Source organism: Gymnoscopelus braueri (assembly GCF_963280865.1).
Source record: "Gymnoscopelus braueri genome assembly, chromosome: 17".
Lineage (NCBI taxonomy): Eukaryota > Metazoa > Chordata > Actinopteri > Myctophiformes > Myctophidae > Gymnoscopelus > Gymnoscopelus braueri.
In genome coordinates, this window is record NC_137617.1 from 16,541,840 (window position 1) to 16,557,180 (window position 15,341).

The window sequence follows — 15,341 nt, forward strand, 5'->3', positions numbered from 1 at the left end:
TGAAGTTAATTAACATGATGTCACCCTTTGCCATGTGACATCACACTGTGCCATCTAATTCCCTCTCTCTCATTTTTTGGTGGCCAGACATGGAGGGAATGATCAGTAGGTCACAATCAAGGTCTGTGTCAAAATTACATAATCAATCAGATCTCAGAAAAGGATAAAAATGTTCTTTTTCTTTATAGTATTTGTATGTTTCTACAAATACTTCCATAGTGCTTTTTATTAAGTAAACTGTACCTGTGTCTAGAAATAAAACTATTTTATTTAACAAAAATAGTTACAACTTAAGAGAACAAATCATGCTTCAAGACATTGATTTGCTTTTTTTAAAATCATGATGCAACAAGTGATATTAATATATAAGTGCAGTGGCGCTAACAGTAGCAGAGAGCTACAATATCATTAATAATGTTAGAAATCAGCTGTTCCATGCTGCAGTAATGGCAATTTTATTGGTTTAGTAATGTTTGCAGTTGTGGTTTACCCATACTGTATGTAAATAGACCAGATCAGAATGTTTGTAAACAAATGTGTAGAGCAGTTATTAGTCCGGAACATTATATATGTCTAGTTTGTCAACATGTGGATATTTAGAACCAAATAATAGTGTCCATAACAATATCATAAGGGTCCTCTAGGGTTGTAGTACACGAGACCGGTCTCGAGACCGCTTTTTGATTTACTCGGTCTTGTCTCGGTCTCGCCCATAATTTGACTCGGTCTTGACTCGGACTCGGACTAAGGGACTCGGGACTCTACCCCCACCGAGTCCACTCGAGTCGAAGACCAAGTCACTACAATGCCATGAAATACATTTATTACACCCATATTATGAGGAGCCTTCACATTAACGTTCTAAGAGAGCTGTCTGGCGCTTATGGACAGCTGTCTTGGAGCGCATCATATCGTGGTTGACAGCGCAGCAGAACACACTCTGCCATGTCCCTCTAGTTTATATACTTTTTAAATTATTTCCACTAACAGCGCAAGCTTTCCAGGTGTTTGTTTATTTATTGTGTGTTCACTGTATAGCCTGTGGTTGTATTAATAAACGAGATTCTCTAAAGATGGTTAGAGACGGCTTTCAGTAAGGTTTCCTTGCGCACATTATTGATTGTCAGTGGCTGGCAGCGCGTGTGCGCATCTAATCACAAAACCCGACACTTGATCAACAGCAAAATATAGATTAATACTTGACAAAATACAGCAAAATCCCAAAATAGAGTCTTAATATCCAGTAAGCAATAGAAATTAACTGCAAACAAATTGGGAAAGTATAGGCTATCAATATCATACAAAAGTAGAGATAAGCTGTGACCTCACCTCACAAACAAATGGACAAGAAATAAATAATCCTTTTGCAAACAACATCCATGTTCTGTTGGTTTGTCAACAATGATCTAAATGAAAGGTTTATTTCAGCAGCTAGAATGTGACTGTTTGACATAGTTTGAGCCGTTTTTGCTGCGCAGCACAGTCCTCGTTTAAGTTCATTGCCTTCACCTGTTGTTCTGCTGTGCGCAACATGGCATATCTCCGCCAGGCCAGGTTTACCTACCCAGGCCATGAAATTCATAGGCAGTCATAGTAGACAATTAGAATGAAATATGCTAAAACTAACTCATGTACTGATACAGAACGTCGCTGTTTGTACGTACTTTTTTTATTATTTAAAAACAATTTAAAATGGTGAAAATAGCCAATGTACAAGCTTCAATTATTAATAATTAAGAAATATAATATTTTAAATAGCGCAAAATCAACTAAAGTCATTGTTAGTGCAAGTTCAATCACAAAAAAATGACAACACCAAAGGCCAAGTGGCCTTGCCCCTAAAATGATGAAATTCCAGGCCTGGTCACAATGCGTCGCCATGGGACGCATTTTGAGCTTGTAGATCTGCTTTTTTAAATATATATTTAACTAGGCTACTGTAGCCTGTTAATATGACGTTTACATATTTTAAAACTGAAGATGCAAACGCATATTGAATGACAGTGTGTTTAAATCGAATGTCTCACCAGTGTTTGAAACACTGATTCATAGCTGGGGGTGTGAGACTTAGTCATTGATTGGTCAATAGCTTTACCATTCACATGTAATTCAGTCATTAAAGTAGCACATATCGATGTGCTATGTAAGGGTGGCTCCTTGTCATTAAATGGGAGTATTTTTCATTGTTCTGTCTGTAAGGAACGTGAATGTGTAATGATGATCATTGGCTCATTGGTCAATTTGGTCATTGTTGTTTGGTCTAGGTTTACCATTGAGATGTAACTCATTCAGTAAACATAACTAAATAGCTAATTGCTCTGCCATTCATTAAAAGATGCAAAGATTTTTTTAAATGTCTAAATAAAAATATAAAAAAACTAGAAAAAGTGCTCCTCGGGGCACAGGTCTCCGCCAGGTCAGGTAGGTTATTGTGGCTTCCTCTGCCTAGTGTCAATAGTGGACATTTCACGGAAATCGCACGCTGCGTTCATGATTTGAGGCAATTTGTTCCAAACTGACCTATCCTGCAAACTTTGGAAGCTAATGTTAGCCAATTAGGATGCAATATGAAATATCGGACACATCCGTCTTGATCACATGACTATAGAGATACTGTGTACTGATTTGCGTGATTTTTGGAAAGAATCTGAAGGAATAGCAACAAATTTGTTTTACAAAAGTCAGCCTCCTGGTGGCGCTCTAAAAGGCAGATGTGAAAAATGCAGGGCAAGGGTTTTTCCTTGGCCTCTAAGGGGTGTGCAAAGTTTCAAGCAGATCGGTGCAGTTATAGGTAAAAACGCGAATCGGCCTGTCATAGCGCCACCATGAGGCTGATTCGAACATTTTCTATCAAATAAGAAAAAAATATTAATAATTCTGGTCTCGGTCTCGACTCGGTCTCGCCTCCGGTCGGTCTCGGTCTCGCCTCCCGTCGGTCTCGGTCTCGACTCGGACTCGACCCCCTCCCTGGCCTCTCGGACTCGGTCTTGACTCGGACTCGCCCCCCCTCGGACTTGGTCTTGACTTGGACTCGCTTTAGGTGGTCTCGACTACAACCCTAGGGTCCTGTTCTTCCAGATTAGGTTAGTGAACAATACTGCTCCAGCGCAATGCTGCCGCCGTTATCTACCAGGAAATACATTTTGGTTGTGATGTCATGATTGTCACAGGGCAACCCGTGCCCTATATACACACATCTGACTGCATTGAAAGTTATGCAAGGACTAATGGTTTTAAACTTGTGTATTGATAATGAAATGTTCACTGATTGTTTGCTGGTTGTCTCTCCTACACTGCTGGAGGCAATCCCCTTGATTGGGAAGGTGCCAAGTGCTGTGGAGGAGGGGTGTTTCATATGCTTTAGGAGTATTGTTTATTTAAACCGTCATTGAGTCTTTACCCCAAGTTATATTTGTTTAATTGTAACGCATCATTAGGAATGTTTAGGTTACTTTTATACTGTGGCACGGGGGAAGCTCTGGGATTATTTATGGAAGTATTTGGAATTGTTGCTTTTGGTTCTGTGTCCTGTGGTAGGATCCACTCCCTATTTAATGGAGGCTGCAGGGACAGACATGGAGTCAGTTAGATATGGGCAGAAACACAGGTAACATCCCTGAGGGAGAGCTACAGGGCCTTGTGTGAGCAAGGTTTAGCCTGAAGAGAGCTTTTATCCAGTTGGGAGTGCTTATATATTGTTCTCATTGCTCTATTTTTGACTTTTAGGCCAGTATTATTGTTGCTAAATGTATATATTCTTGCACTGGAGTTCGATGGAGGAGTTGGGCGAAATAAAAACCCCCAAAATGCATCTCTGACTGTCTTTGGAGCCTTGGCCGTTCGAGCCTTTTCACAATGATGATTTGGTCTATAATGACATTTGGAAAGTATCCTCCCTGGTCTCTTTGGCCCTTTAAAACATCATGTTGCTACTCATTGTGTGGCATTGTACGGTGCCCAGATAAGATGTTTTACCATCATTGAGGACTTTATGTCACATATAATGATCTACTGTATATCTATGGGGCCTCCAGTATGTGAAGCTCTACAGTGGAAAACAAGGAAGTATGACATAAGATGTCATGTGTAGACGGGTGACAGTGTGAAGCAGGTCAGTCTCTGTACGTCTGTGGGAGTTTTTTATTTTTTTTGCGAGGTCAGGCATGTAGTGGGTAGTGGGATGTGTGATGCTTGTGTTTTCTGCCATGTAGTTGATTGATTTGGCCAGCATTGGTAATGCAAGACATGAGTTACAAGAATATGTAGTTGTTACCTGATAAGAAGTTGTTTAGAATTTGTTCCATATTTTTCAATAAAGAAGTGTTTAAATCCCGTCTGTGGACGAACGCCATTTCCCCCCCTCGTTTAATTCCTGTTTACATTGAGTGTAATTCCGGCTTTCACCGGATGCGCCCCGTCAGTACTGCCCATGGGAACTTCCAACAGAATCGGTCACAGACGGGATTTAAACACTTCTTAATTGAAAAATATGGACTAATATATTGCACAAATACTCCGGACACCTAGTTAACATGTGAAGCAAGCGGGTAAGCTTTACTGGTGACATTCCAGGGCGGACTGGGGGGGTTGTGACTGACAAGCTGCGCGTCCTACGTTACTGCCTCTGATTAGCCGAGCTCCTACATGCTTACATGACAGTCACAACGCGGGGAGGCGGGACATGGGCAGTGGAGAAGAGTGTGAGAGAGGAGTTTAAGTTTTACTACGTTTTTTTTTCGTTTTTTTTTTCTTAATTTCTTAATTTATTTATTCATTTATACAATGTAGCCTAAGGCTGAAATACAGTTATGATGGTCCACAAACCCAACCCGAAGTGAGAAATGCACAGAATGAATGTTTATCAAAATAGTAGTAGGATACACTCATTTAGGCTCCTTTGCGTCTTATAGCACAGCTCAACTGCGGAAGGCACAGGCTCACACACAGCCAACCAGCCTGCTAGTTAGTCTACATATGTTTTATTAAGGAAGATTGGCATGTCAACGTGTTTGGGTATAGCCTACATCTAGTGCTCACTGCTGTGATGTCTCTTGAGTGTAACGACAACGCTCCTACAACACGGACCTCCCCCGACCGACCCGGCCGGCGGTGGTACACAGTCACATACAGTAGCAATGCATATGGCTATACATCGGCCAGTTTCAGGAAAGATATGGACTCACTTTGGCTGTTATCGTTTACGTTCCATTTCCACCATTCTAATGGATTCCAGGGGTGTGTAAACACCTCTGAAGTAGCTCCATTTACTTTCCTCTGAAGTGACGCAGTTATGTCCAAGTAGGCTATTGTCCCCGTTCGCAAAGTGCAACTTTTTCATCATCCACCTTTGTGCAATAATCCCGAACAGAGCTACACTAGTGTGACAACTGCCAGCTATAATCTAGTAGGCTACTGTAACTTACAGTAAGTTTACATCAATCATAGCCTCTTCAAACCCAGATACATTGCTACCGCGCGTAATGTGCCGTCGCCTGCCTACCCAAAATAACAGACATACAAGCTATCAACGCGCTGCGTCATGGCGTGTCGACAGCTTACAGATCTGATCTTTTGGGCACATAAACAATGTGGCGCGACGGAGTATGACACTACGCATTTTGGAAACCAAATAAGCCTGTGAGGTCTGTAATATTACATTACGTGGTCGACAACATAGACATGTAACTTGCTTGTAGTCAGTGGTTCTCAACCTGTGGGGTCGGAACCACAACGGAGCTCACAATGCCTCGCGAGCTTGTAGATCTGCTATTTTCACAATATTTATCTGTGGAACCGAGTCAAACTAAATGTGGATCCCCAGTTCAAATATGATTCTTTTGGGGGGTCACGGCCTGAAAAGGTTTGAGAACCACAGCTTTTAATGCAGTGAACATTACATGAGCGTAGCCGTTACCGTGGTGAAGTGTTGAATATTCACCCAGCTGGGTTTAACGAGACAGCGGCGCAAAATGAAAACCCGATGTTTCCTAAACGTGCTGTCACAGATGATCCGACCATCTTATAAAAAATGTAAGCATATGCCAAGATAACTGTTCTCCATGTTTACGTTAATGAGCAGCATGAAGCAGCTTGACTGAAGCCGGTTGGGAGCCAGCTCCGCGCAGCGCGCACTGGAGCGGAGGTTTCTTTGCGGGAGGGGACAGGGGAGTGGAAGTTTTTTGGGCATTTCATTCATTTATTTGTCCAAAAAAAGTCCCGAGTCCCCAACTCGAGTCCCCATCTCTGCTTCACAGTGGTAAATCCGTGCTACTTTAAGTCATAAATTAATGAGAGGGGGAACGGAGCACAACATACTTGGTGTTGCATGCCGTAAATAGCAGATCTACAAGCTCACAACGCGTCCTATTCATGACGCGTTGTGAGCTTGTAGATCTGCTATTTACTGCGCACGACATAGCCCCTACAGAACCTCTCCCTCCGTTGTCGGAGCTATACAGCGGAGGGAGAGGTTTTGACTAGCAAGAATATGTGGCTAATATTGAGCCACTTGTTTGGGTTTAATCCAACTAAGACAAGTAGCATATCCAATCCAACCTAGCAGTGCATGTAAAATGTATTAATTTCGCTGGCTGCAGACTGCAGAGATAGGGCAACAGCGCAGGCCAGCGCAGCCTCGCACTCATGGCAGATTAGCGACCTGACCAGACTGTGTCTGGCCTTGAAATGCAGTTCTCTCTGAATTGTGGGCGTGCACTCCCCAAATGTTTTATAGGGGGGCGGGGCTAAGGCCAAATGCCTCAAAGCTGTTTAGAGAGACGGACGACTACGTCACCCGTCTAAAAAGCTATGGATTGTTTCTAATCCGGTCAGCATGTTTTCAGCAGCATAGCAAATATGGCCCAGCGTTTTGGACAAAAATCCTTAAAGTTGGAATTTTACTTGACCAATTATACTCGTCTCACCTGTAGGAGTGTAGTTTTTCTCATTAGCGACTTAATCACACTTTTAACAAAAGTCTTCATTCTTGTGAAATCAGAGGGGGAAACACTGCCTGAGCCATCCAGTAAGAATGCAATATCTGCTCCCCCAGGACAATCTGTTAAAAGATAAGAAGAAAAGAATAAGGACATTATAGTCATCTTTTTTTTGTTGTACTCTGCTGTTTCTCTGCAACCTTTACATAATATTGATATTACAGTATTTTCTTAAAGGAGCACTTCACCCACTCTCAACCTTACCTTAATATAATTGGTCCTCACTAATGCTCATTATAAGATGTCACAATGTCTTTCTACTCACACTGGCCCTCATTTATCAACTGTGTGTGTGTGTGTGTGTGTGTGTGTGTGTGTGTGTGTGTGTGTGTGTGTGTGTGTGTGTGTGTGTGTGTGTGTGTGTGTGTGTGTGCGCGCGTGCGCGTGTGTCAGTACTTGTATTTAAATCAACATACAGTATTTACCTTCAAGAGATGATGGCACAGATGATCCAACCGTGTCATCTGCACTTATCTCTAAGCATACACCATTGTATGTGGTGATAGTTGTGCACTCTCTTGGAATGGTTGGACCACATGCCTGGAATGGGAGAACAGAATATCTGAACTCAATGTACAATTTTTTCGTTTTGTGTTACACTGTCACATATGCTTAGAGACAAATGAAATAAGAGAGAGAGAGAGAGAGAGAGAGAGAGAGAATACTGTCAAAACACAAACCAAGCTGTCTTTGGTATTTACAATTACTATAACTGCAGTTAATGAACTCACAATTGTCTTTCCTGTGGTAGGGTCATTTGTCATTGTCAAGCCAAGGGACATGTTGACGGCAAAATCTGGCACTGTATTTAACATAACACAAGGAAGATGGAAAGATGAATGTCAACATATCCTATAATACATTGGAAAGATGAAAAGCCATAATTTCCCCATGTCATTGTTTTGCAGTAAACACAACAACATATCACGTCATGTCACTAACAACACAAGCCACAACGCGCGCAATTAATTTACGGGTGGCGTAGGCTACTTTTCATTGCTCACCACACATTTGCCTCCTCGGAGCATAATTAATTGCGGCCAGCACAAACTCACAACATTACGGGTCGACCATGTTGTTCCCTAGCGTCACCACCGACCACCGCCGAGCGCAACCGAAACACCGTGAGCCGGACAACATTACGGGTAGACCATTTTGTTCCCTTTAGCGTGAGCACCGCCACCGACCACCGCCGAGCGAAACCGAACGCAACACCACGCAGTCGCTATTGAAATCTCCCCACAACAAGAACACACGCGACGCGACCACTTCGCTTCAACCCCCACCGTTGCTTTCACTTTGCTCATGTCTCTCTATCACACCACACTCACGCTAATATGTCATGCACATCCCACACAAAACATTAAAACACGCCAGTGTCTCAACGCAGCCGCTCGGCAGTCTGGGTTGCCACGTTGGGAAAAGACAACCAGACAGGTCAGTGTTGCCAGATGTGCGCCAGAAACAAGCAACAACCTTCATGGAAAAAAAAACAGCCGAAGGGTTCCGCAATGTTTCACGGGGGTCCGCGGGGGTCCCAACACTCCCAGGGGTTCCGCAGACCCCCAGGGGGTCCCCCATGTATTTTAGTTTTTTAATTAAAATCTTTTTTTAAACTTCTTTTTGGGAAATTTTTATCCCACGATTTTGGTACCCCAAAATAAGCGCGCCCTCGCTAGAGCCCCGTGCGTGGCTAGCGGGCCGGGCGCCCGGACCTCTAGTTACATTATATTGTGATATTTTAATTTTAGTATCATAGGTTTAAACAACCACACTATTAATATATGCAGAAATAAACAGATTCAAATAAGTCACAAATAAAATCCCTTCCCTGTTACATCGTAAGTCAAACATTCAGTATCTATTTCTGAGTAGTCTGCGATCATCTTATGTCAGGATTACTCTAAATACTTTTCACCTTACATTAATACATATCCAGTATTATTATTACAGATGTTTTGTTCTAAAATCATGTAGTCGCCACTTGCACAAAGTGATACCGTCCTTATAAATGAGTGAATGCAAACAATTTTTAATTAACTTTTTATGTTGATGTTAATGTTGTTGTCTACCTTTAATAGACATGGGGCTGCATGCCTCTGTAGAACATTTATATATTTGTCCGCTCATTTGTCCGCTCCTGTCTTGTGAAAGGGGCGCACTGACCAGTAAGCTGGGAGCAATCTGTGACCTGAAATGTGTTAACAAAATATTGAATACATCCAGAAATGTAATTTTTAGAAACGTATCCAGTGGCAATTAATGACTGTTGTGAAAAACTTTTATCATGGGGAGAAATGATTGTGATGTCAGTGTTTTAGACGTGTGTTCAGACACACAAATCCATGCTCTGTCTTTATTTACCGTACCTTGATTGTCTTTGAACCACCTTGTATCCAAATCCATCACCAGGTGAACTCAAGGATTTCCAAACCGCAGGATCAATGTTAAAACCAAATGCAGCTTGGAACACTGAGCAAAAACAAGGAACAACAGGCTTATCAATATAATTAAGAAATGTTACTGTACTACTGTATATTCATACAGGTGACATTTGTCAAGTTTGCAACTCCCTGCGTGAAGGGGATAGAAGGCTAATCTTTTTGTCATTTATACCAAATCTCACAGCAGACAAATTTGAGCAAACTCGTTAACAACTTTCCTTAGCTAAATGTTGTTGTAAAAAGCTCAGCTACTGTACGTCGAACTACAAGTGAAAGTTGCTCAGTCAGATTTGTACTTGAGTTAAAGTGCTGGAGTATTCAGAAGTACGTGCTTTAGACTTTTTTCCCAAATGAACAAATGACAAACGATTTCCAGAAGTTTTCAAAAAATATTAATAGTGAAAATCGCAGATCTAAAGCTCACAACGTGTCGCGATGCAATGCGTTGTGAGCTTGTAGATCTGCTTTTATACTTAAAGGGATATTTCACTTTCAAAAAAACTTTTGGTCATTTTATCATCTACTCAGGCCTTTGTGAGCCCCCCAGACAGTTTTTAAGTTGCTCGATTCAGTATTTATATATTTGATATTCATTTTATCAGACACGCCCCCTTCCTATACAAACCCATTGTAACTTCAAACTCCATTTTAACCATGTTAGATTCGTCGAAAACACCCGTGCCCTCCCATGCCCTCCTAATGCGTGAGGGGTCAGTGTTTTTCCGATAATTTTTTTCATTTATTTTATTTAAATTTTTTTTTTTTTTTTTCCAATTTAAAAAAAATATATATTTAAAATGAAAAAACACGCCCCCTCGCGTATTAGGGGGGCAGGGTGAGTCACCAGAACCAAGGACGGGTGTTTTTGATGAATCTAACATGGTTAAAATGGAGTTTGAAGTTACAATGGGTTTGTATAGGAAGGGGGCGTGTCTGATAAAATGAATATCAAAATGTCTAAATACTGAATCGAGCAACTTAAAAACTGTCTGGGGGTGGTTAATTCATAATGCACTTTTTGCCTTCTTAGAAATGTAGTAGAGTCAGGTAGTCTTTGAAATGGAGTGGGGTGAAAGTCACAAGTATACAAATAGCCAAGTAAAGTACAGATACTCAAAGATTTATATTTATACTAGCCTACTCAAGTAAATCACTGTCCACCACTGGTTATAGCAACAGTGGTTTATGTTTGCTATTGGATTATTATTGTCTCCGCCAGGCCGAAAGGCATGTTGAGAGAGTATGTTTTGCACCCTGTTGTCTCCGCCAGGCCTAATCTCCGGCACTGTTGGCTTGATCGCAGTGAAACTGTGCACACCTGGATGCCAATTCAGGCCACACGTTTGCACCTCTGCTCCAAATTTTTCACATGGGCCTGTTATAGCGCCACCAGGAGGCCACTTTTGCAAAAAAAATGTTTTGATAGTACTCCTACAGATTTTGTCCAAACATCACGCAAATCGGTACACAGTCTCTCAATCCACAATTTCCTATAGGGCGTTGTGGGCATCACGTCCTGTCAATTTGATCCAATCAGATCCAATGAAATCCAATGAAATCCAATGAAATCGACAGGAAGTGATGCCCACAACCCCTAGGAAACTTGTGGATAGTCATTAAACAAAACTGGTCTTTCAGATGTTCCATCCTGATTGGCTAATAATGGCTTCCAAAGTTTGCAGGACTGCTCCGTTTTGAACAAAATGCCTCAAATCATGAACACATCATGCAATTTCCGTGATATTTTGCATGCACATTCTCACTAGGCCGAGGAAGAAATGCCACTTAATCATTTCAAATCAGCCTCATGGTGGCGCTATAACAGGCCGATTCGTGTTTTTACCTATAACTGCACCGATCTCTCTAAAACTTTTTATGCGCACTCCCTAGAGGCCAAGGAAAAACCTTTGACCTGCATTTTTCACATCTGCCTTTTGTAGCGCCACCAGGAGACCGACTTATGTAAAAAACATATTTGGATATTACTCCTACAGATTTTGTCCAAAAAACACGCAAATCGGTACACAGTATCTCTATAGTCATGTGATCAACACCGATCAAGTCCGATTTACCAGATTCCATCCTGATTGGCTAAGATTGGCTCCCAAAGTTTGCAGGATTGGTTCATTTTGAACGCAGCGTCCAATCGCGGTGAAACTTTGCACTCACATTCGCACTACGTTGTAGGGCATTCACAGAATATTCGAATATTCGAATATCCAAGCCACTATTCGACGTTGTACACCAATGTCGATTACTCTGATATTATTTTTTAATTTTTAGATTTTTTTTTTTTATGATTTTTTAGCAGGGGCTTCTCTACAGCAGACAAGCAGCTGTGAGCTCTGGTGTTGGTAGTTCTCCTAATCCATTCATTGTTGATTGTCAAATAATTTCATATGTGGTGGGGCGCTGAAACAGCAGCACGCATGTCAGAACGTTTTTTTGTTTAAGCAGAAAAAACATGGCTCTCGGCCCAATGGCAGTGGTGTGTTCTACCGTGGTACGCTGTATACGCCGTATGGCCTGCAGATTTTTTTCGTCACCACCGTATACACTCAAAAACAGTTCGAAACGGCGTATCTGATACGTTGATACGCATACGCTGCACCCAGGAGTGGCTGGGTTGGGGGGCGCAGCAATACAAACAGCAAGAATGTGGTCTGACCATCTGACTAGTATAACTCTGAGGTGAAGGCTTATCATGTGCGTGGCTATTGTTCTTGGGGTGATAATTAATAGCTACTGGCGAAGGAATTCACACATTTCAACGACCTGCCATTCACTTCATTGAACGTAGGTCACTGAATTGAGTACTTCATTAGTATTGAAATTGCGCGTCATAGCACAGCAAAATCTTGAATCTTCAATAGCCTACAGTTTGTGTCTTCAATGCCAAGTTAATACTATTCTGTAATAGATACAGGAAGGCTCGTTGTTAACACTGCTATTATATCTGATAAGCCTAACCAGCATTTATTTATAGTAACAATCCTTGCACTTCTATGGTAGGGGGGGGCACCAACAAAAATCTTGCTTAGGGCCACAAAAATCCTAGGGCCGGCCCTGTCATTAATGTAGTTTGTTTTACAATTTAGATTAGGTTGTGACTCGTGACGTCCAGGGTACAGTAGCAGTCCCTCCAATTGCAGAGTATATCCACAGTTTGGTAGACACTAGTAGCTCTTGCGGTGATGTCATGTTTCTTTATTCAACTCTATCTTATGCTTATCCAACAAAGGTGCAAACGTGTGGCATTAATAACAAGACGGGTCGCGACTCGCGAGTTTCACTACTCGCGATGGAGTGAAGTTGATCTGGTATTCATAGCCTGCTGTTAGAGCACGAAAATAGCAGATCTACAAGCTCACAATGCGTCATGAGCCGTTGTGGCCGCAAAGGTCTGAAGTGGTTAATGTATGTTTTGTAATAATAATCAAGATCTACAAAAGTCACTAGTAACTTAAGTTTAAAAAAAATTGTAGTGGAGTAAAAAGTACAATATTTGAGATGTAGTGGAGTAGAAGTAAAATCATTTATAATTGGAAATACCTCAGAATTGTACTTATGTTGGAACAGCTGCTCTGGGTTGAGACCAATCAGAACGCACTCTCCCTTTCACAGCCTGTAGTTAACCCTTTACTCGCTGATGGTTTTCAAGGCTGCAACACGGCATTTTAATGATAATAGGCTTGTTTGTATTGGATGAAAAAAATATCAAATATTCGACTACTTTAAGGTCGAATAAGTCGAATGCTAAAAATTACTATTCGTGAATGCCATACTACGTTGAGGAACAAATGCCACCCATATTTTTTCATATTATTCCTACAAATGTTGTCCAAACATCACGCAAATCTGTTCATATTATCTATTTTTTAAGTCATCAAGACGGATCCGTCCAATTCGTCCGATTTGTCTGATTGGCAAATTCTGAAAATGTATTTATATTCTGTTTACTAAAGAGCTGGAGAGACCCCTTTGACCGAACTAACACTCTGTGGCACCCAAAAAAGAAAAATGAACAAGAAATATCACTTACCCCAATTCTGATGGTTCTGTACTTGAAACGCATATGTCTTTATATATGTAAAAATATATATATATATAAATAAAATAAAAAACGTTTAAGCATAAGTTTGGACGTAATAACATTATTGTATTCATTATGACTTAAAGTTCATATTCATAATAATCTTTGTGCACAATTGAATGTGATGTGTCTTAATGTTGGCATTGAAGTAAAGCATTTATTTGTTTCTCCCTAACATATTGTTTGAAATCATTACCCCAATCGTTACACCCATACCGAAAATGTTGTATGTTGAATGTTACTGAGAGCAATTTCTTGATTGTGGTCAATATTGTTCCTTTTCCTTTAGTGACTCATATGAACCATAAAGCAAACACACACACACACACACACACACACACACACACACACACACACACACACACACACACACACACACACACACACACACACACACACACACACACACACACACACACACACACACACACACACACACACACACACACACACATCTGCACCACAGCACCAAGTGATTGTATTCTGTTTTCACTTTCCTTACAAGGTAGCAACAAGGCAGCAACATTTAGCAGGAAATGTATTTTTCTTTTAACCAATGATGATAACACCCTGTTGTTGGTAAAGGTGAGAAATACAGACATTCAAAGATGTGAGTATCTGAGCATTGGCCTTAATTCAACCATAACCTTACTGTGCATATCAACTGCATGAGTCACACACGCACACACATAATCTTCGGCCTGGTAGAGATAACAAATGGGACAAATGTTTCAAAGCATGTGTGTGTGTGTGTGTGTGTGTGTGAGAGCCTAGATAGATCATTTATTGTGATAATTCTATTCCTTAGTTTTCTTCCAACATTTTTTGCAGTTCACTTTTTACGGAACTTAGCAGAATGGTATAGAGGGTCAGCGTAGAGGGTCAGGGTAGAGGGTCATGCCAAATGGCTAAGAAACTAATCTTACTCTGACTGTCTAAATGGGGGCGCTTTAGCATTTGATTGAAAATGTTCAACTTTAACGGGCATAACTCATGTCTCATTTGACCTGACATTTTTTACACACATGCCTTTCCTCATTAGGAGCACATTTTCCCTCAAGGACCCATAAGTTCAGCCCCTCTTAAATATTCCACCATTTTGAATTATACGAAGAAATAAATTAAATTAAATCCCCACTCCTAGGATTTTTTTGCAATCTGCACCAAACTGTCTACACACAATCTAGGGACTAACTAACAAATGTTTTGACGTAACACCACAAAACTGTGTATTGCTTATCATCAGACAAGCAGATGTCGGACCTCCATTATTGGCCCATGAAAACAAAAAGATGTTGCTAGATAGATTTTTCCAAAAGGAATATGGAGTCGATTTACCCCATGCTGTCACTATGGCGTATTTTGGCCTGTTTTGTTGTTATTGAACACATTCACTGCCATTAATGGAGATCTCCGTCAAAAAAACTAAATACATATATTTCGTTTTTTTGTTTTTTTTTGTTTTTCACACAGAGCCAGGAGATAACGCGATCCAAAGATTTACTGCTCCATTCCCTTCCTGGTTAAAGTATTTAGGAAATATTCTGTATCTCGGCTCCTGTGTTATGTATTTTTGGCGAAACATGCTATTTTCAACTGGGTATAGCAAACGAACAGGAGGTTGCGATGACATTTTTTCTTTCTTTCATGGAAGCACAGTGATCATACTGGAGATAAATATTCTGTGGTTCTTGAAAGATTAGTCAGAATGCTTAAAAATGTTGGCAGAAGCTACCTGTTTTGGAAAACCCTTGGCAGTGAAATTTGAAAAAATATTGTAAATTAAAATATTGCTGAAATTATACATTT

The 15,341-nt window shown here is 40.9% G+C and overlaps 1 protein-coding gene across 1 annotated transcript in view; it reads right to left on the minus strand.

Moving 5' to 3' along the window:
* The window catches only part of LOC308105263 (integrin alpha-M-like), a 37,755-nt gene that overhangs the window by 22,124 nt on the left and 290 nt on the right, over positions 1–15,341 (minus strand). Inside the window, exons 2-6 of the mRNA XM_080455901.1 lie at positions 9,365–9,467; positions 9,068–9,186; positions 7,727–7,797; positions 7,421–7,535; positions 6,924–7,057 (exon numbers count right to left, since the gene is read on the minus strand). Coding sequence (XP_080312027.1) covers positions 6,924–7,057; positions 7,421–7,535; positions 7,727–7,797; positions 9,068–9,186; positions 9,365–9,467 — 542 coding nt within the window. The remainder of the gene's footprint in view (positions 1–6,923; positions 7,058–7,420; positions 7,536–7,726; positions 7,798–9,067; positions 9,187–9,364; positions 9,468–15,341) is intronic.